This window comes from Salvelinus alpinus, chromosome 10 (assembly GCF_045679555.1).
Source record: "Salvelinus alpinus chromosome 10, SLU_Salpinus.1, whole genome shotgun sequence".
Lineage (NCBI taxonomy): Eukaryota > Metazoa > Chordata > Actinopteri > Salmoniformes > Salmonidae > Salvelinus > Salvelinus alpinus.
In genome coordinates, this window is record NC_092095.1 from 10,699,367 (window position 1) to 10,722,096 (window position 22,730).

Genomic DNA, 22,730 nt, shown 5'->3' on the forward strand with positions numbered 1-22,730 from the left:
ACACACACACACACACACACACACACACACACACACACACACACACACACACACACACACACACACACACACACACACACACACACACACACACACACACACACACTACCAGTCAAAAGTTGTAGAACACCTGCTCATTCAAGGGTTTTTCTTTATTCTTACTATTTTCTACATTGTAGAAAAATAGTGAAGATATAAAACGATGAAATAACATATGGAATCATGTAGTAAGTAAAAAAGTGTTAAACAAATCAAAATATATTTTATATTCTTCAAAGTAGCCACGCTTTGCCTTGATGACATCTTTGCACACTCTTGGCATTCTCTCAACAAGCTTCATAAGGTAATCACCTGGAATGCATTTCAATTAACAGGTGTGCCTTGTTAAAAGTTAATTTGTGGAATTTCTATCCTTCTTAATGTGTTTGAGCCAATCAGTTGTGTTGTGAAAATGTAGAGGTGTTATACAGAAGATAGTCCTATTTGGTAAAAGACCAAGTCCATATTATGGCAAGAACAGCTCAAATAAGCAAAGAGAAACGACAGTCCATCATTACTTTATGACATGAAGGTCAGCTATTCCAGAAAAGTGCAGTCGCAAAAACCATCAAGCTCTACGATGAAACTGGCTCTCATGAGGAGCGCCACAGGAAAGGAAGACCCAGAATTACCTCTGCTGCAGAGGATAAGTTCATTAGAGTTAACTGCACCACAGATTGCAGCCCAAATAAATGCTGCACAGAGTTCAAGTAACAGACACATCTCAACATCAACTGTTCAGAGGAGACTGCGTGATTCAGGCCTTCATGGTCAAGTTGCTGCAAAGAAACCACTACTAAAGAACACCAATAATAAGAAGAGACTTGATTGAGCCAAACATGCGTAATGGACATTACACCGGTAGAAATCTGTCCTTTGATCTGATGAGTCCAAATTTGCAAATTTTGGTTACAACCACCGTGTCTTTGTGAGGCGCAGAGTAGGTTAATGGATGAACTCCGTATATGTGGTTCTCACGGTGAAGCATGGAGGAGGAGGTGGAGGTGCTTTGTTGGTGACACTGTCAGTGATTTATTTAGAATTCAAGGAACACTTAACCAGCATGGCTACCACATCATTCTGCAGCGATACGCCATTACATCTGGTTTGGGCTTAGTGGGACTATCATTACAATTTCAACAGGACAATAAACCAAAAACACACCTCCAGGCTGTGTAATGGCTCTTTGACCCAGGAGAGTGATGGAGTGCTGCATCAGATGACCTGACTTGCACAATCATATGACCTCAACCCAATTGAGATGGTTTGGGATGAGTTGGACTGCAGAGTGAAGGAAAAGCAGCCGACAAGTGCTCAGCATATGTGAGAACTCCTTCAAGACTGTTGGAAAAACCTTCCAGGTGAAGCTGGTTGAGAGAATGCCAAGAGTGTGCAAAGCTGCCATCAAGACAAAGGGTGGCTACTTTGTAGAATCTCAAATATAAAATAGATTTTGATTTGTTAAACACTTTTTTGGTTACTACATGATTCCATATGTGATATTTCACAGTTTTAATGTCTTCACTATTATTCTACAATGTAGAAAATAGTAAAAATAAAGAAAAACCCTTGAATGAGTCGGTGTGTCTAAACTTTTGACTGGTACGGTGTATATATATTTTCTTGTTTAGAAGATTAAGAGCCAGATGCAATTCTGATACACACGCAGGTTTTTAAAGTGGATTCAGAAATAACAGTATTGTAAAAAAAAATATAATTAAAGTTTATTCATTATCAAAACGCACCTTTTTTAGCACCTCTTAATTTTTGTGTGTTTTGAACAAACACCATTGTGGTATTTAATTTTGTACAGCACCTGTAGAATCCAGAAAAGAGGTCTCTCTCCTTCTCTCTCGCCGCTCGACCTCCCTCGTTTTTCTCCTGTTCACCTTCCTCTGCAACACCTTCAAATGTCCTTCGTCTTTGTGCCACAACAGGTTTAAGTCATGTGATTCTAGCCCTAAAAGGGCAAGAAGTCTTGTCCTGGTAAAACATATATACACGGCAAGAACCTGTTCGCTACATCATTTTTTATTCAAAACTTGCATGTGGTATGGAAACAGGTGAGGGGGCTGGGTACCGGGGTTAGGTGGTATGGAAACAGGTGAGGGGATTGGGTACCGGGGTTAGGTGGTATGGAAACAGGTGAGGGGGCTGGGTACCGGGGTTAGGTGGTATGGAAACAGGTGAGGGGGCTGGGTACCGGGGTTAGGTGGTATGGAAACAGGTGAGGGGGCTGGGTACCGGGGTTAGGTGGTATGGGAAAGGGTGGGGGGCTGGGTTGAGGAGTTTATTTGCTGGGCTGGGGGGTTTGGCTGGGGGGTTTGGTTGGGGGGCTTGGTTGGGGTTGTTGGTATCCAAAATGTCTTGACTTTTTTGCTGACCCCGCCAACTGTTTTTTATGTTAGCCAGGGAAGCGGTTAGCCAAGGAAGCGGTTAGCCAAGGAAGCAGACTGGACCGACTTCAAATCCAAACTTCTGGCTGGCATCTCCAAAGTCATTCAACATGACATCAATGATGGGAACCTGATCGATCTTGGGAGTATTAATCTCCATCACAGTCTTTCCGTAGCCCTTCCTCGTCTGTAAAGAGAGAACGGGGAAAAAAACGAATTAACGTTGTTAAAAGTCCAACAAAACAACCAATGGGGACATTTTACATACTTGCGAGACTTTCCCAAAAGTACTTGAACAATCACTATTACAGACAGGCAGTATCGATGAGCAGCCCTTACCGCACATCCGTCTGTGAGGGCCCTGACGTAAGGGTTGCTGTCGTAGGACATCTCCTCATCGTTGGATCCTAGGAATCGCAGCGCCTTGTCGTAGCTGTCTGCGGTCTCATCGTGCCACACCACAGACTGGTGGCAGCTATAGGTGAAGTTCTGCCTGGCCGAGGCAGTCAGTAGTTTCAGGAAGGTCATCTGAACTTCACTTATTGTGTTACCGGCTGCGTCAACGTATGAAAACTGTTTATTGGAGGAGGGTGTGAGAGAAAACAGAAAATAGATTCAGAGGTCAGAAATGAAACATGGGATTGGTCACAATATACTGCTTAGGAGTGTTTTATCCCAAGAGTTCTTATAAAACACGAGAAAGGCTTACAGAGAAAAACTTCCAAAAATACTTATTCAAGGCAGAAAGGAGTTGGAGCACTTAACAAAAAATATATATATTTTTATCTTAGCTCACTTTACTCCACAGGAAGTCAAGCTGACTCCTTCCTCCTCCACTTCTCGAATTAGTCCTTTTGGAAGTTTTTTAGATTTTTGTCATTGTTGTTGAGCACCCCTCTTTTCCTTTGTTTGCTGAATCAAAGGTTCCCCCTGATACTCTTCTTCAAAAACATTCTGTCAATATCAGTTATACAATCTCTCTCTCAGGCGATGGGCCAAAATGAGTCTCAAAGAGATAGAAAATCATATTTTCCTCCTCATCTTTAAGCCTCCTTCGTCAATCCCAGACTGTATTAAATATGAATGAGAAGGGTCTGAAGGGGGCTGGTGAGAGGTCTTATATGAGAGGTCTGGATTCCTTTGTGGCTAGAAACCTGGGGTCACTTCCAGAGACAATTTTATCTCTCTCGCTCTCTCTCTCTCTCTCTGTCTTCTATCTCAACTTCTACTTCTGAAGAGCCTCTGTACTGACAGACAGAAGGCAGAGAGAAGGCCAAGTGGGAGCCTGAGAAATCATTTTAGTTTAGTATTGTGAAGAGGAGACATTTCTTTTGAGAAGAGAACAGTGGAGGATGAGAACGTGAAGTTGAGGGAAGTACTTACTATTTTACCATGCTCAAATTCACTGAACCACGACCCTGGAAGTTCTTTGGGCCATGAAGATATTCTGACCTATTGGAGCCAAACAAATGAAGCACTTAGAATAACACGTTTTCTTCCTACAATTTAAGTGCTGGTTCCTGGAATTAGGTTTAGTTTTGATCCATCAAAAGTTGTGTAATATACAGCTAGATACCCCTTTTCGTCAGATCTTAACATACAGGAAAATCACTACAGTATAGTAATTCAATAAAAACATGTGTATATCAGTTTGTTTCTGCTCGTACAGTTTGTCTATATTTGTACGTCTTGACAATTACCAATGTCAATTCCAACCCTTTTAGTTCAATGCATCTATTTTTATTCATGACTTTACATTTCACAGAGATACAGTATGTATGTTTAATGTCAAATTCACAAAGGCTATCACCAAACAAGTTAGGTTTAATGTAAATGACCAAGCGGTGAACTCATCAAACATCCCCAAACATGCATCTCGCAGTCCCATAACCCTCACTAGCATACAAATCAAATTGTATTTGTCACATGCACAGAATACAACAGACCTTACAGTGAAATTCTTACTTACAAGCCCTTAACCAACAATGCTTTAAGAAGTTAAGAAGAAAAATGTGTTACGTAAAAAATAGATAAGTAAACAAAAATAAAAGTAATAAATAATTAAAGAGCAGCAGTAAAATAACAATAGCCAAGCTATACACAGGGGGTACTGGTACAGAGTCAATGTGCACCGGTTAGTTGAGGTAATGTGTACATGTATGAGTGATCCTATCAGAACATTATCTAGAATCGAACAAGACTATGGCTTGACTCTATGCTTAACTTGATAGTATGAGCAGGTGTGTGTGTGTGTGTCGTCCTCTTGGAGGAAATGAAATGCTACTCACTCCGCTGAACTTCTTATCTGGGAAGATGCAGGTCTCGCCTCCAGCAGTGAAGTTACAGTGGACAGAGAACGAGTCCCCTGGACATCCCTGGTTAGGATCTATCCAGTACTCGCCTGTGGAACAAAACCCAACGACACAATAAAATACCTGAATCTGTAGTTGTCTCTAGTTCTAAGGTTCCACCGACAACCGAAAACTACAAAACTACAAAATGTCACTAACTCGTTTAACTGTTCTATGAATCAAATCAAATGTATTTATATAGCCCTTCTTACATCAGCTGATATCTCAAAGTGCTGTACAGAAACCCAGCCTAAAACCCCAAACAGCAAGCAATGCAGATGTAGAAGCACGGTGGCTAGGAAAAACTCCCATGAAAGGCCAAAACCTAGGAAGAAACCTAGAGAGGAACCAGGCTATGAAGGGTGGCCAGTCCTCTTCTGGCTGTGCCGGGTGGAGATTATAACAGAACTATGACACCTGTGTGTTTGATCATGGAAGATTACAGATTACGTACATCATGCTAATACATGTCATGCTTAAATAGATATAAAAAATAATATGTTCATATGTTTAGCAACAACAGATCTTCTAACATTCAGTGTAAACATTTAAAAAGGTACTAAGTGATGTGATGTCAGTACTTGGCCGAAACAGGTAACCCTCCTTGCGTCTTGTATCAATCCACGTCCTTGTTCCGGCCATAGACCAAATGGTACAGTTGTAAGCCATCTTGTATCTACAGTATACCGTACCATTTCAAGACAACCCCATGGCTATTTCATATAGAGGGTTACCTACTGATCATAGCATGTTTGTGTTAGAGACTCCGTCTGATCTGAAATCCTGCAGCTGTGGCCTTGGACTGATTCATGTAAAATGTCAGAAGTTTGATTACGAAAATGTATTTTATTGTAATTCTGACTCCTCAAACTAACACAGATTACTGGTGTGTCTCTGAATTAATATAATGTGTAATACAGCAGATCTGACAGAGCTGAGGGTGTCACCATATTCATGAAGAAAAATGTGAATGTTACTGTGTGAATTACCGCCTCTGTCCCAAAGCAATTTGAATGTCTAGTCCTAAATGTGGGCCTTGGGTAAAAATGCCCAACTAACGTCAGTGGGAGATTATTGTCATCCTGCGGCCCTCTCAATTGCTCTTAGAAAATTGTCTGACTTGCTGTCTAACTATGATACATCTGAATTATTCATATTTGGGAGTAAATGAGACCTTGGTCTCAATGGGTTGTCCTGAGTAAATAAAAGTAAAACGTTTCTTTTTTTAAAAGGTCAAAGAATGACCTGCCATTTCTCTGTATCAAGTTTGGCAAAAACAAACCTCAAAAGTTCCTCACTGAAGATCTGTTAATGTTAGGTCTAACCTCAAAGAGGTCTGTTAATGTTAGGTATAACCTTACTGAGGTCTGTTAATGTTAGGTCTAACCTCAATGAGGTCTGTTAATGTTAGGTCTAACCTCAATGAGGTCTGTTAATGTTAGGTCTAACCTCAATGAGGTCTGTTAATGTTAGGTCTAACCTCAATGAGGTCTGTTAATGTTAGGTATAACCTCACTGAGGTCTGTTAATGTTAGGTCTAACCTCAATGAGGTCTGTTAATGTTAGGTCTAACCTCAATGAGGAATGTTAATGTTAGGTCTAACCTCAATGAGGTCTGTTAATGTTAGGTATAACCTCAATGAGGTCTTGTTCTCAGTGCTTTTCAAATTCACCACTGCAATACACTCTGCCTGCAAATATATCATATACATTCCAATGGCATCGCTGCAAAATGAGCAAACGGCATTCACAGTTAACGGCTTCCTTGTCTAGATAAACAAAATGGCCACAAATCACAGCCATAGCATTAGCATATTACCCCTGATTCCCCCTCTCTGTGACTCACCGTTGGTGAACTCTGGGTGGGCGAGCTGCAGGTCTTTGCAGGTCCTGGCTGGGTTGTTCTGTGTGCCCATGGGGTACTTCATCCTCTCCATGTCCTGTTTCAGGTTGTTGAGCGAGCCAAAGATGTCCTCCATGCCCTCTCCGTAGTCCATCATGGTAGCCGCCGCGTCCGCCTGCATGTCTGCGTGTCTGTGGTTCATCTTGGGCGACTGGATGGGCAGTGGCTGGATCACCTCACCAGGGGGACCCTATAGAGGAAGAAAGAAAATATCCCACAGTGTCACAGCGATTTCTACAAATAACTTCATGAATTCCAGCTAAAGACGGAAGTGCCCTATTTTCGGGTCTTAGAGAAGACACCAAAATGAAAGTATAGGTAATACTCACAGGAGGACCAGGTGAACCAATCGTACCGGTGTCTCCCTTCTGACCAGCAGGACCCTGGAAAGAGCATGGAGATGTAGACATGTTGTTAATTCTGGATTTCACAAACACTCCTATAAAATGACTGTCACGGTACTCTCTGTTGATAAAAAGAGTTACCGAACAGAACTTACCGATGAACCCTTAGCGCCCTTAGGACCTCCAGGGCCCTGGAAGAGACAACGAAGATGGTATGATCAGTAAAGAGATGACTATATTTGATCATTACATGGACATGTTAACGATGAGATTATACTCTAAATAAAGGGGCGGTCTTACAGGCAGACCAGGAGGGCCAGGGGGACCGAGAGGACCGGAAGCTCCACTGATACCCTGGGGAGAAGAGACCAGACATCAGTAAGACAACAGTGGGATAACGAGTGGTAGATTGCAAGGGAAACATTAACAACCTTTTGCAACGTTTTCATGAGCCCTGAAAAGTTGCTGGTATTTTCGATGTCTTTGTGCTATTTTGGAGTAATACAGCTAGATGAATGGAGACCCCCATTCGTCTGTTTCTCAAGCCTAACATAGAGACAGATAGATGGAGACCCGTATTCTTCTGTTTTTCAAGCCTAAAAGAGATACAGTCCCTTCGGAAAGTATTCAGACCCCTTGACTTTTTACATATTTTGTTAGGTTACATCCTTATTCCATAATTGATTCAATTGTTATCAATCATCACATTACCCCATAATTTTTTGGGACATTTTTGCTATTTTACAAATAAAAAACTGAAATATCAAATAATTTACTCAGTACTTTGTTGAAGCACATTCGGCAGTGATCACAGCCTGGAGTCTTCTTGGGTATGATGCTACAAGCTTGGCACACCTGTATTTGGGGAGTTTCTCCCATTATTCTCTTCAAATCCTCTCAAGCTCTGTCAGGTAGGATGGGGAGTGTCGCTGCACAGCTATTTTCAGGTCTCTCCAGAGATGTTCGATCAGGTTCAATTCCGGGCTATGGCTGGGCCATTCAAGGACAATCAGAGACCTGTCCCGAAGCCACTCCTGCGTTGTCTTGGCTTTGTTGTCCTCTTTGAAGGTGAACCTTCGCCCCAGTCTGAGGTCCTGAGCACTCTGGAGCAGGTTTTCATCAAGGATCTATGTACTTTGCTCCGTTCATCTTTGCCTCGATCCTGACTAGTCTCCCAGTCCCTGCCATTGAAAAACATCCCCACAGCACGATGCTGCCACCACCATGCTTCACCGTAGGGATGGTGCCAGGTTTCCTCCAGACGTGACGCTTGGCACGAAGAGTTAAATCTTGGTTTCATCAGACCATTAGGTGCTTTTTGGCAAAACTCCAAGCAGGCTGTTATGTGTCTTTTACTGAGTAGTAGCTTCTGTCTGGCCACTCTACCATGAAGGCCTTGATTGGTGGAGTGCTGCAGAGATGGTTGTCCTTCTGGAAGGTTCTCCCATCTCCACAGAGGAAGCTTGTATAATTGTGTATGAGTAATGGTCAAGTCGAGTATTTATTTAGGAATGGTATAGGCTCAATGCATAAGTCTACACGAGTGTTAGCTGCACCATATCAAGCAGATAATGTAGCATTGTGAACGACTTGTTCAGTCAACAGTAGGTGGCGGCAATCACACCAATGGCATTTTATTTCCTGCTGGAAGGTAAATACGTTGACGAATGGCAAGGTGATGAGGTCATTAATCACTTACACCGTCGCCCTTGCCTCCGTGAGAACCCTGGGGTCCAGGCAGGCCTCTGTCTCCCTTCTCTCCCTGCTCGCCAGGGGGTCCAATCAGACCGATCAGACCAGGATGACCCTGTAGGACATAAACAAACATGAGCAGTAAGGATTGGGACCATTGAGAACACACATGATACTTACAGTAAAAAGGTTTAGAAGACGATTCCATGCCTGTCACCAGTACAACCCTGCTCTAGCTGTTACCATTCCATCAAGTAAAATACAAGATCGGAACACTCATTCTACACATCTGAAATCATTTTCACAGAATTTTTTTTCTTTTCTTCGACTGACAAAATAGTTGCCCAGAATTTCTCTAAATGTAACTGAGGACAATATCCACAACAACGTCTGGAAAATATGAGTGCCCTCTTCAGTCCCATTGATCTGAAAACACACAAATGAAAATGAAGAGCTGCCAATCCTGCTCTCAACATTTGTGGCTGGCCATAACAGCAGTGTCCTGCGCTTCATTACTGACTTTACGGGCAGATCTGACGCTCTGCATCAAATGGTGCCGGCAATGTGGTAGGGTCCTATTCAATTCAAACTGGCTACCAGATTTCTCCAAATGTCACTTTTAGTTTGCTGCATATTCAGAGTAACTTTTAGTTTCAAACACAAGTTGTATCGAATCACATGAATTTAAATGTATTGCTCAACCGAAATATTTAGTTAGACCTTTCTAGAGAACCTGGTCATAAGGTTTAGATGAGTGGAAGGTCCAATCCCAGCCACGCTCATGGCCATCGTCTCCAACCCACTACAGGTTAAACTCCCAACCCCTTCTCGGATCGGAGAAATCAAATCAATAAGTTCTTTAGGAGGGGAAATTGAGGCGGGCTCACCTTTTCACCCTTGGTGCCGGGGTCACCCTTCAGACCTGGGAGACCAGGGGGTCCCTAATTATCACAGAGACAAGATGGTTAGACATCAATTACACCACCTCGGGAAAGAAAGAACGGAAGGAAAAAATACCTAGAGAGAGACAATGAGATGGACAACTAGAGAGAGAGTAATTAGAGAGAGAGAGCACTATAAAAGAGAGAGAGAGAGAGAGAGAGAGAAGAGAGTGAGAGAGAGGAGAGGAGAGGAGACTTTTTGACTTTTTGTCTTTCTTTACTGAAACTTTCTCATTTCATTTAAACCCCCCCCCTTTAAAAATAAAACACCTAAATATATCCTGTACTGCATACATGTACCATACTCACCTTTCCATCTACCACATGATACAAACCAACATCACCAACAATACCCAAAACAACAATACCCAAAACAACAATACCCAAAACAACAACACCCAAAACAACAATACCCAAAACAACTCACCACTTCTACAACCGTATATCCAAAACATCTTCCCCAGCTATACAGACAGCCCCCCCAACACACCATATCTCCTGAAACATCTTCCCCAGCTATACAGACAGCCCCCGCAACACACCATATCTCCTGAAACATCTTCCCCAGCTATACAGACAGCCCCCCCCCCCCCCCCCCAACACACCATATCTCCTGAAACATCTCCACACTTTTTATCATTCTATAGAAGTCAAACTCAACCCTAAGGCGCGCAGAGACCATCCCATTAAATACTAGTAAAGGGTCTGTTATCCCCCGACCTTTGACCCTGTTCCTCCTTGTTAGCCAAATAGCCAACTTCGCCTGAGCAAACAAAATTCAACAAAACACATTTGGCCTTCTCCATCCGGCGCCGACAGAGATGGCCGCCTCGCTTTGCGTTCCTAGGAAACTATGCAGTATTTAGTTTTTTACGTGTTATTTCTTACATTGGTACCCCAGGTAATCTTAGGTTTTATTACATACAGTCGGGAGGAACTACTGAATATAAGAGCAACGTTAACTCACCATCATTACGACCAGGAATATGACTTTCCCGAAGCGGATCCTGTGTTTTGCCTTCCACCTAGGACAATGGATCTGATCCCAGCCGGCGACCCTAAACAACGATGCCGTAAAAGGGGCAAACGAAGCGGTCTTCTGGTCAGGCTCCGGAGACGGGCACATCGCGCACCACTCCCTAGCATACTACTCACCAATGTCCAGTCTCTTGACAACAAGGTTGATGAAATCCAAGCAAGGGTTGCCTTCCAGAGAGACATCAGAGACTGTAACGTTCTTTGCTTCACGGAAACATGGCTCACTCGAGAGACGCTATCGGAGTCGGTGCAGCCAGCTGGTTTCTTCACGCATCGCGCCGACAGAAACAAGCATCTTTCTGGTAAGAAGAGGGGCGGGGGTGGGGGTGGGGGGTATGCCTTATGATTAACGAGACGTGGTGTGATCATAACTACATACAGGAACTCAAGTCCTTCTGCTCACCTGACTTAGAATTCCTCACAATCAAATGTCGACCGCATTATCTACCAAGGGAATTCTCTTCGATTATAATCACAGCCGTATATATTCCCCCCCAAGCAGACACATCGATGGCCCTGAACGAACTTTATTTGACTCTATGTAAACTGGAAACCACATATCCTGAGGCTGCATTCATTGTAGCTGGGGATTTTAACAAGGCTAATCTGAAAACAAGACTCCCTAAATTCTATCAGCATATTGATTGCGCAACCAGGGCTGGTAAAACCCTGGATCATTGTTATTCTAACTTCCGCGATGCATATAAGGCCCTCCCCCGCCCTCCTTTCAGAAAAGCTGACCACGACTCCATTTTGTTGCTTCCAGCCTACAGACAGAAACTAAAACAAGAAGCTTCCGCAATCTGATTCCACGCTTCAAGACTGCTTCGATCACGTGGATTGGGATATGTTCCGCATTGCGTCCAACAACACCATTGACGAATACGCTGATTCGGTGAGCGAGTTCATTAGAAAGTGCATCGGCGATGTCGTATGCACAACAACTATTAAAACATTCCCAAACCAGAAACCTTGGATTGATGGCAGCATTCGAGCGAAACTGAAAGCGCGAACCACTGCTTTTAACCAGTGCAAGGTGACCGGAAACATGACCGAATACAAACAGTGTAGCTATTCCCTCCGCAAGGCAATCAAACAAGCTAAGCGTCAGTATAGAGACAAAGTAGAGTTGCAATTCAACGGCTCAGACACAAGAGGTATGTGGCAGGGTCTACAGTCAATCACTGATTACAAAAAGAAAACCAGCCCCATCGCGGACCAGGATGTCTTGCTCCCAGACAGACTAAATAACTTCTTTGCTCGCTTTGAGGACAATACAGTGCCACTGACACGGCCCGCTACCAAAACCTGCGGACTCTCCTTCACTGCAGCTGACGTGTGTAAAACATCTAAACGTGTTAACCCTCGCAAGGCTGCAGGCCCAGACGGCATCCCGAGCCGCGTCCTCAGAGCATGCTCAGACCAGCTGGCTGGTGTGTTTACAGACATATTCAATCAATCCTTATCCCAGTCTGCTGTTCCCACATGCTTCAAGAGGGCCACCATTGTTCCTGTTCCCAAGAAAGCTAAGGTAACTGAGCTAAACGACTACCGCCCCGTAGCACTGACTTCCGTCATCATGAAGTGCTTTGAGAGACTAGTCAAGGACCATATCACCTCCACCCTACCTGACACCCTAGACCCACTCCAATTTGCTTACCGCCCCAATAGGTCCACAGACGACGCAATCGCAACCACACTGCCCTAACCCATCTGGACAAGAGGAATACCTATGTGAGAATGCTGTTCATCGACTACAGCTCAGCATTTAACGCCATAGTACCCTCCAAACTCGTCATCAAGCTCGAGACCCTGGGTCTCGACCCCGCCCTGTGCAACTGGGTACTGGACTTCCTGACGGGCCGCCCCCAGGTGGTGAGGGTAGGTAACAACATCTCCACCCCGCTGATCCTCAACACTGGGGCCCCACAAGGGTGCGTTCTGAGCCCTCTCCTGTACTCCCTGTTCACCCACGACTGCGTGCCCATGCACGCCTCCAACTCAATCATCAAGTTTGCGGACGACACTACAGTGGTAGGCTTGATTACCAACAACGACGAGACGGCCTACAGGGAGGAGGTGAGGGCCCTCGGAGTGTGATGTCAGAAAAATAACCTCACACTCAACGTCAACAAAACAAAGGAGATGATTGTGGACTTCAGGAAACAGCAGAGGGAGCACCCCCCTATCCACATCGACGGGACAGTGGTAGAGAGGGTAGTAAGTTTTAAGTTCCTCGGCGTACACATCACGGACAAACTGAATTGGTCCACCCACACAGACAGCGTTGTGAAGAAGGCGCAGTAGCGCCTCTTCAACCTCAGGAGGCTGAAGAAATTCGGCTTGTCACTAAAAGCACTCAAACTTCTACAGATGCACAATCGAGAGCATCCTGTCGGGCTGTATCACCGCCTGGTACGGCAACTGCTCCGCCCACAACCGTAAGGCTCTCCAGAGGGTAGTGAGGTCTGCACAACGCATCACTGGGGGCAAACTACCTGCCCTCCAGGACACCTATACCACCTGATGTCACAGGAAGGCATAAAGATCATCAAGGACAACAACCACCCGAGCCACTGCCTGTTCACCCCGCTATCATCCAGAAGGCGAGGTCAGTACAGGTGCATCAAAGCAGGGACCGAGAGACTGAAAAACAGCTTTTATCTCAAGGCCATCAGACTGTTAAACAGCCACCACTAACATCGTGTGGCTACTGCCAACATACTGACTCAACTCCAGCTCACTTTAATAATGAAAATTGATGGAAATTTATCAAAAATGTATCACTAGCCACTTTAAACAATGCCACTTAATATAATGTATATGTATATACTGTACTCTATATCATCTACTGCATCTTGCCATCTGTATGTAATACATGTATCACTAGCCACTTTAAACTATGCACTTTTATGTTTACATACCCTACATTACTCATCTCATATGTATATACTGTACTAGATACCATCTACTGCATCTTGCCTATGCAGTTCTGTACCATCACTCATTCATATATCTTTATGTACATATTCTTTATCCCTTTACACTTGTGTGTATAAGGTAGTAGTTGTGGAATTGTTAGGTTAGATTACTCGTTGGTTATTACAGCATTATCGGAACTAGAAGCACAAGCATTTCGCTACACTCGCATTAACATCTGCTAACCATGTGTATGTGACAAATAAAACATTTGATTTGATTTGATTATGGATAGGGGGCAGCATTTTCACGTTTGGATGAAAAGCATGCCCAGAGTAAACGACCTGCTACTCAGTCCCAGTTGCTAATATATGCATATTATTAGTAGATTTGGATAGAAAACTCTCTGAAGTTTCTAAAACTGTTTGAATGATGTCTGTGAATATAACAGAACTCATATGGCAGGCAAAAACCTGAGAAATAAATCCAACCAGGAAGTGGGAAATCTGAGGTTGGTCGTTTTTCAACTCATTCCCTATTGAAGATACAGTGGGATATGGGTCATGTTGCACTTCCTAAGGCATCCACTAGATGGCAACAGTCTTTAGAACCTTGTCTGATGCTTCTACTGTGAAGTGGGGCCGAATGAGAGGGGAATGAGTCAGAGGTCTGCCAGCAGCCACGAGCTGGTCACACGCATTCACATAAGAGGTAGCTCCAGTTCCATTTGCTTTTCTGAAGACAAAGGAATTCTCCGGTTGGAACATTATTGAAGATTTATGTTAAAAACATCCTAAAGATTGATTCTATACTTAGTTTGACATGTTTCTACGACCTGTAATATAACTTTTTGGACTTTTCGTCCGTACTCTCCGCTGGATTTGCACGCGCATCGTGAGTTTGGATTTGTTAACCAAACGCGCTAACAAAAATAGGTATTTGGACATAAATGGTGAACTTTATGGAATAAATCAAACATTTATTGTGGAACTGGGATTCCTGGGAGTGCATTTTGACGAAGATCATCAAAGGTAAGTGAATATTTATAATGCTATTTCTGACTTATGTCAGCCAACATGGCGGATATCTTCTTGGGTTGTGTTGGTCTCTGAGCTCCGTACTCAGATTATTGCATGGTTTTCTTTTTCCGTAAAGTTTTTTTGAAATCTGACACAGCGGTTGCATTAAGGAGAAGCATATCTTTAAATATGTGAATAACACTTGTTTCTTTTATCAATGTTTATTATGAGTATTTCTGTGATTTGATGTGGCTCTGTGTAAATTCACGGGATGTTTTGGAGGCAAAGCCAAATGTAAACTGAGATTTTTGGATATAAATATGCACATTATCGAACAAAACATACATGTATTGTGTAACATGATGTCCTATGAGTGTCATCTGATGAAGATCATCAAAGGTTAGTGATTCATTTTATCTATATTTCTGCTTTTTGTGACTCCTATCTTTGGCTGGAAAATGGCTGTGTTTTTTTGACTTGGCCCTGAACTAACATAATCATATGTTGTGCTTTTGTTGTAAAACCTTTTTGAAATCGGACATGATGGGTAGATTAACAAGATGTTTAATCTTTAATTTGCTGTATTGGACTTGTTAATGTTTGAAAGTTACATATTTCTAAAAAATACTTTTGAATTTCCAGCGCTGCCTTTTCAGCGGAATGTTGTAGAGGGGTTCCGTTAGCGGAACGCCTGCACTAGAAAGGTTAACGGCATCTGCCTGAAAACCTGTTGACAGTTCACGAAAACCGCGAGCAAACTTACCAAAACAACTAAGCTCTTTCCTGATTTGATCATTCGTAAAAAACGGAGGCAAATTTGCAACTACCACTCTTGTCGAAGGGGTAGAGAGAGGTGAAATTGACACCAACACATCCCTTACAAATATTCCACTAGCAAGTAGCCTACCAACCAAATTTGCTCTTTTCATGAACACAACCGCAGCTGTGTTCATTCTAGAAGCAGAATGTATAAATTCAGCTCCTACCTGTTCACCGACCGCAAGCAGAACCTCCTCCACTTTAACTCCATTCTCAGGAACACACCTGAATCCATGCCGTATCGACAGCGTCTCCTCCGCGCTAGACTGAGAAGCCATCGCGCAAACCGCACCTTCAAAACACCAGAAAACTTACTCTGTCCTCTTCCACCCTAACTCTGAAAAAACCTGTGGATACTGCTAAAACACCAAGAAAAGGACAGAGCCCTCCACACCAAACACTCAAACTCCAAAAAACTCCCAGCATGCACTGCGAGAGGGAGAGAGAGAAGAGGGAGAGAGGAGAGGAGAGAGAGAGAGGAGAGCACTAGAGAAAGAGGGAGCGGGAGAGGGGGAGAGAGGGCTTATTATCTCTGCTGACCATAGGTCCAGGTGGGCCGTCTTGTCCAGAAGAACCAGGAAGTCCTTGTTCACCCTGAGAAGAGAAAAGCCATCCAATTATAGTCCAGCATTACAATCTTCTGTAACTCCCATGGCCTCATATTGATTTCCTGTGCCCGGCACCATGATTCATTGCAGGAATACCACAAAAAAAGTGTGTTTGAATAAACAACAGAAATGTATAAAGGACAAGCCAAATGGTACTATCGATTATTCCATGAGCACTGTTGTCAGACGGCTTTAGGACTGTTTGGTCTCTCTCTCTGTGTGTGTGTGTGTGTGTGTGTGTGTGTGTGTGTGTGTGTGTGTGTGTGTACGTGTGCATGTGAATTTAAGGAAAGATGATGAACTTAGGATCTCAGACTTACAACGGGGCCGGGGATTCCACGCAGACCTTCTGGACCGGTCTTTCCCGAGGGCCCCTGGGGGCCGACGGGGCCAGCTTTACCTGGGGGTCCCTCGGCTCCAGACTCACCCTATAGTACAGGACAAGACTGTCACAATGACACAACTCTAGATGTTCTCTGTGTAATGACAATGTGTCTGTCTAGCAGGTAAACAACATGTCTTTATGTGTTCTGGATCTCTCTATGTGTTCTGGGTCTCTCTATGTGTTCTGGATCTCTTTATGTGTTCTGGATCTCTTCATGTGTTCTGGATCTCTTCATGTGTTCTGGATCTCTTTATGTGTTCTAGATCTCTTCATGTGTTCTGGGTCTCTTTATGTGTTCTGGATCACTTTATGTGTTCTGGATCTCTATATGTGTTCCGGTTCTCTATATGTGTTCTGGCTCTCTATATGTGTTCTGGATCTCTTTATGTGTTCTGGATCACTTTATGTGTTCTAGATCTCTTCATGTGTTCTGGGTCTCTTTATGTGTTCTGGATCACTTTATGTGTTCTGGATCTCTATATGTGTTCTGGCTCTCTTTATGTGTTCTGGATCTCTTTATGTGTTCTGGATCTCTTTATGTGTTCTGGATCACTTTATGTGTTCTGGATCTCTTCATGTGTTCTGGGTCTCTTTATGTGTTCTGGATCTCTATATGTGTTCTGGCTCTCTTTACGTGTTCTGGATCTCTTCATGTGTTCTGGATCTCTATATGTGTTCTGGATCTCTTTATGTGTTCTAGATCTCTTTATGTGTTCTGGATCTCTTTATGTGTTCTGGATCTCTATATGTGTTCTGGATCTCTATATGTGTTCTAGATCTCTTTATGTGTTCTAGATCTCTTTATGTGTTCTGGATCTCTATATGTGTTCTGGATCTCTATATGTGTTCTGGATCTCTATATGTGTTCTGGATCTCTTTATGTGTTCTAGATCTCTTTATGTGTTCTGGATCACTTTATGTGTTCTAGATCTCTTCATGTGTTCTGGGTCTCTTTATGTGTTCTGGATCTCTTCATGTGTTCTAGATCTCTTCATGTGTTCTAGATCTCTTCATGTGTTCTGGATCTCTATATGTGTTCTGGCTCTCTTTACGTGTTCTGGATCTCTTTACGTGTTCTGGATCTCTTTACGTGTTCTGGATCTCTTCATGTGTTCTGGATCTCTATATGTGTTCTGGATCTCTTTATGTGTTCTAGATCTCTTTATGTGTTCTGGATCTCTATATGTGTTCTGGATCTCTATATGTGTTCTAGATCTCTTTATGTGTTCTGGATCTCTATATGTGTTCTGGATCTCTTAATGTGTTCTGGATCTCTATATGTGTTCTGGATCTCTTTATGTGTTCTAGATCTCTTTATGTGTTCTAGATCTCTTTATGTGTTCTAGATCTCTTCATGTGTTCTAGATCTCTTTGTGTGTAAATAATGATCTAACCCCTAACAACAGATGAGAGACTGGGTTCTTATGCACTTCACGTCCTTGTCGTGCGTAGTGTCAATGAGACATTCCTTCTACTGCGTTGAGCTTCAGGTGACTATAGCCTAGTCTTATGTTCACAGAGCAGCATAGATAACATCTGGAGGGTTTAGGTAACAATGGGACTCTGTGATTGATGTGAAACAACAGTGCCCAGTCTCAACCATAGCAGAGTGGGAGAGGCCTAGAGACAACTGGCAAACAGACTTGTGACATGTCAGAGCTAGATACAGCACAGTACGTTTCGACAAATTAAGGTACAACACATAGTAAACACATTAAAAACACACAAACTGAATCTGTGAGTCCATACATTTCAATCTGATCTTGAGTGGAAAACCTACAAACTCCCCCGACTTCCTGGGGGTTGTGTGTTTTAATTTGGGAGGAGGGGAGAGAGATTAAAGGAAAAGGGAAGAGGGGACAGGGATGAGTGGGGAGGGATGAGTGGAGAGGGAAGAGTGGAGAGGGTGGAGGGTGAGGGAAAAGGGAAGAGGGGACAGGGATCAGGGGAGAGGGATGAGTGGGGAGGGATGACTGGAGAGGGATGAGTGGAGAGGGATGAGTGGAGAGGGAAGAGGGGTGAGGGTGGAGGGTGAAGGTGGAGGGTGAGGGAACAGGGAAGTGGGGGCATGGGGCATGGGGGTTTGCTGTGGAGTCTGGAGTTCTTGCTGCTCTCTGGGTAAAGGCTGAATTGATTTTGTAGGTTACCTTGGTGCCCTTCTCTCCTTGTCTACCCTCTGTACCGGCAGATCCTGGGGGGCCCTGGGGAAGATGAGAAGACACGCTTTAGTATCACACAGCAGTGTGTTCGTGTGTGTGTGTGTGTGTGCATGCATGCGCATTAATAATGTTTGTGAGTGTTTTTTTATTAGTCTGTGCATGTCTGCATGTGCAGTCAACAACAACATTGTGAGGGCAGTAATTCAGGTCAATTGTAACAAATCGTTACAGTGAAATACATCCGTTGGACATCAATCAAACACACCAGTAAGAACCCAGAGTTGTGTTTGTAGTGAAATATTTCACTGAGTACTGAGGAAATAAGAAGTTGCTTGAACAAACTTTTGGCTACGTGGCTGAACTTGAAGATGAAAAATAAACAAATACTAGACATAGTAATATTGACATTTTAGTCCTTCAACAGATGCTCTTATCCAGAGCGACTTACAGTACTAAGTAGTGAGTGCATACATTTTCGACACCGGTCCCCCGAAGGAATTGAACCCAAGACCCTGGAGTTGCAAGTGCTCCATGCTCTAACAACTGAGTCACACAGGACCATAACACAACCTCTAAAATATTTCATTCCTGAATTAGGGGTTGAAAATGACAGTAATAAATCCATTAACCAGTTCATATCTACTAGTTTCAGTATCCCCCCCCCCGGGAACATCTACATTCAATCCAACACGGATGAAAACCAGAGTCTTGATCAAATCTCCTTGAAAAGTACACCTCAATCTACCCACACATCTGCAAAGAAAATCTGTTTGACTGAAAGGGAGTGTGGACATGCTTCATACCCATATAACAGAACTGCTTACACACACACACACACACACACACACACACACACACACACACACACACACACACACACACACACACACACACACACACACACACACACACACACACACACACACACACACACACACACACACACACACACACACACACACACACACACACACACACACACACACACACACACCTCTCTAGTCTCCGATCACTTCAAGGGTTTCCTGGTGATCTGTTCTTTCTGGCCACCTCTCAGCCTAAGGCTGTCTCTTTCAACTATACAAGGGGTCCTCACATCAAAACCCCATGCAGTCCACAGAGAGGCACACTTCTCTGATCAGACAGCATGGTAAAGCAGGGATGGCAGCAGGGCTATGTGTTTTGACTGAGTTCCCATGTAGAGATGGCAGCAGGGTTAAGTGTTTTTACTGATGTAGAGATGTGGTCAAACAGGGCTGTGTGTTTTGACTGAGTTCCCATGTAGAAATGACAGCAGGGCTGTGTGTTTTGACTGAGTTCCTATGTAGAAATGACAGCAGGGCTGTGTGTTTTGACTGAGTTCCTATGTAGAAATGACAGCAGGGCTGTGTGTTTTGACTCAGTTCCTATGTAGAAATGACAGCAGGGCTGTGTGTTTTGACTGAGTTCCTATGTAGAAATGACAGCAGGGCTGTGTGTTTTGACTGAGTTCCTATGTAGAAATGACAGCAGGGCTGTGTGTTTTGACTGAGTTCCCATGTAGAAATGACAGCAGGGCTGTGTGTTTTGACTGAGTTCCTATGTAGAGATGGCAGCAGGGTTAAGTGTTTTGACTGAGTCCCCATGTAGATGACAGCAGGGTTAAGTGTTTTTACTGAGTTCCCATGTAGAGATGGCAGCAGGGCTGTGTGGTTTGACTGATTTAGAGATGTGGTGAAACAGGGCTGTGTGTTATGACTGATAAAGAGATGTGGTGAAACAGGGCTGTGTGTTATGACTGATGTAGAGATGTGGTGAAACAGGGCTGTGTGTTATGACTGATGTAGAGATGTGGTGAAACAGGGCAGTGTGTTATGACTGATGTAGAGATGTGGTGAAACAGGGCTGTGTGTTATGACTGATGTAGAGATGTGGTGAAACAGGGCTGTGTGTTATGACTGATATAGAGATGTGGTGAAACAGGGCTGTGTCTTATGACTGATGTAGAGATGTGGTGAAACAGGGCTGTGTGTTATGACTGATGTAGAGATGTGGTGAAACAGGGCTGTGTGTTATGACTGATGTAGAGATGTGGTGAAACAGGGCAGCATCGGGTTTGTTTCTCTGCTGTCACCGTCACTTGATGAGTTGTGAGCGATAGGCCAACATGATGCTACTTCTGTTAACACCAAACTGCTGACTACCTACTGTAGTTGTCCAACTCTTCCAACCATATGAAATAGTATTGGGAATATTTGTGATCTGTTTGTTGTCTTGTCTTGGGGTAGTATAAATACAACAGCAGTCTAAAAAAACAAATGAACTATTCTAAACTGTAAATGGTATGTCTTTCCAGATAAAGATCTATATTGAGACAAAAATCAAACCTTTAAGATAAAAACAAATAAGATTCAAATAAGTAAAGAATGTCTCTGGTGCTAAATGGATTGAGACAGTGCCTGAAGGAGCTGGAGAGAGATTTCAGCTTCATTTCAAATTGCTATAGGTAGTAAAAACACCCTGCAACGTTAAATGCAAAACAACTCTACCCCCAAATTACTGATTCAGGGGAGCAGAATGCCTGGGAGTTGCAGAAATCGTTCTAGGTAAACATTTTTTGGGGGAAGCAGATAAAATACTTGATGATGAAATAGCCGTTTTCCTAAAATAATCCCTTGGCCATTAGAAGCTGCATGTTGATATGATGCTAAATACTCTGAATATAAATTCCGTCGAGCACATTGCAAAAGCAATTGACGGTTTTTGTGTCTGCTGTAAATTGCAGCTATTTTAAGCTATTGGCCTGTGTCATAAAGCTGTTGCAGAAGATAGCGATTTCTTTGAGAAATGTGGGACAATAATTGCCACTTTTCTTTTAAAGAAAGAATTGAACATCCATCAAAAAGGAAGTTCATGCACTATTTGGGATTCACTAATGTCGGGTGCTTTCAACTAATATTAGCCTACCATGAATGATGTTACACATTCCCAGGGAACGTCAAAGGGAATTTACAGAGCCTTCGGAAAGTTTTGAGACCCTTGACTTTTCCCACATGTTGTTACGTTACATTCTCATTCCAAAATGTATTTAAAACAATAAATAATCATCAATCTACACACAATACCCAATAATGACAAAGCAGTACTTTACTCAGTACTTTGTCGAAGCACCTTTGGCAGTGATTAAGATCCTTGAGTCTTCTTGGTTATGACGCTACAAGCTTGGCACACCTGTATTTTGGGGCGTTTCTCCCATTCTTCTCTGCAGATCCTCTCATGCTCTGTCAGTTTGGATGGGGAGCGTAGCTGTACAGGTATTTTCAGGTCTCTCCAGAGATGTTCAATCGGGTTAAAGTTCGGGCTCTGGCTCAGCCACTCAAGGACAATCAGAGACTTGTCCTGAAGCCATTCCTGCATTGTCTTGGCTGTGTGCTTAGGTTCGTGGTCCTGTAGCAAGGTGAACCTTCGCCCCAGTCTGAGGTCCTGAGTACTCTGGAGCAGGTTTTCATCAAGGATCTCTGTACTTTTCTCCGTTCATCTTTCCCTCGATCCTGACTAGTCTCCCAGTCCCTGCCGCTGAAAAACATCCCCACAGCATGATGCTGCCACCACCATGTTGCACTGTAGGAATGGTGCCAGGTTTCCTCCAGACGTGACGCATGGCATTCATGCCAAGAATTCAATCTTGGTTTCATCATACCAGAAAATCTTGTTTCTCATGGTCTGAGAGTCTTTAAGTGGCTTTTGGCAAATTCCTAGCGGGCTGTCATGTGCCTTTTACTGAGGAGTGGCTTCCGTCTGGCCACTCTACCATAAATGCCTGATTGGTGGAGTGCTGCAGAGATGGTTGTCCTTCTGGAAGGTTCTCACATCTCCACAGAGGAACTCTAAAGCTCTGTCAGAGTGGCCATCGAGTTCTTGGTCACCTCCCTGACCAAGGCCCTTCTCCCCCTGATTGCTCAGTTTGGCCGGGCAGCCAGCTTTAGGAAGCGTCTTGGTGGTTCCTAACTTCTTCCATTTAAGAATGATGGAGGCAACTTTGTTCTTGGGGACCTTAAATGCTGCAGATTTTTTTTTTTTACACTTCCCCAGATCTGTGCCTCGACACAATCCTGTCTCAAAGCTCTACGGACAATTC

General features: G+C 43.5%; 1 protein-coding gene across 1 annotated transcript in view; it reads right to left on the minus strand.

Moving 5' to 3' along the window:
* Positions 1-202: 202 nt before the first annotated feature.
* Positions 203-22,730, minus strand: part of LOC139531498 (collagen alpha-1(XI) chain-like) — a 239,748-nt gene continuing 217,220 nt past the window's right edge. Inside the window, exons 53-65 of the mRNA XM_071327991.1 lie at positions 18,602-18,655; positions 16,390-16,497; positions 16,002-16,055; positions 9,613-9,666; positions 8,733-8,840; positions 7,334-7,387; positions 7,189-7,224; positions 7,019-7,072; positions 6,633-6,879; positions 4,724-4,836; positions 3,819-3,887; positions 2,775-3,008; positions 203-2,622 (exon numbers count right to left, since the gene is read on the minus strand). Coding sequence (XP_071184092.1) covers positions 2,476-2,622; positions 2,775-3,008; positions 3,819-3,887; positions 4,724-4,836; positions 6,633-6,879; positions 7,019-7,072; positions 7,189-7,224; positions 7,334-7,387; positions 8,733-8,840; positions 9,613-9,666; positions 16,002-16,055; positions 16,390-16,497; positions 18,602-18,655 — 1,332 coding nt within the window. The 3' untranslated portion in view covers positions 203-2,475. The remainder of the gene's footprint in view (positions 2,623-2,774; positions 3,009-3,818; positions 3,888-4,723; positions 4,837-6,632; positions 6,880-7,018; positions 7,073-7,188; positions 7,225-7,333; positions 7,388-8,732; positions 8,841-9,612; positions 9,667-16,001; positions 16,056-16,389; positions 16,498-18,601; positions 18,656-22,730) is intronic.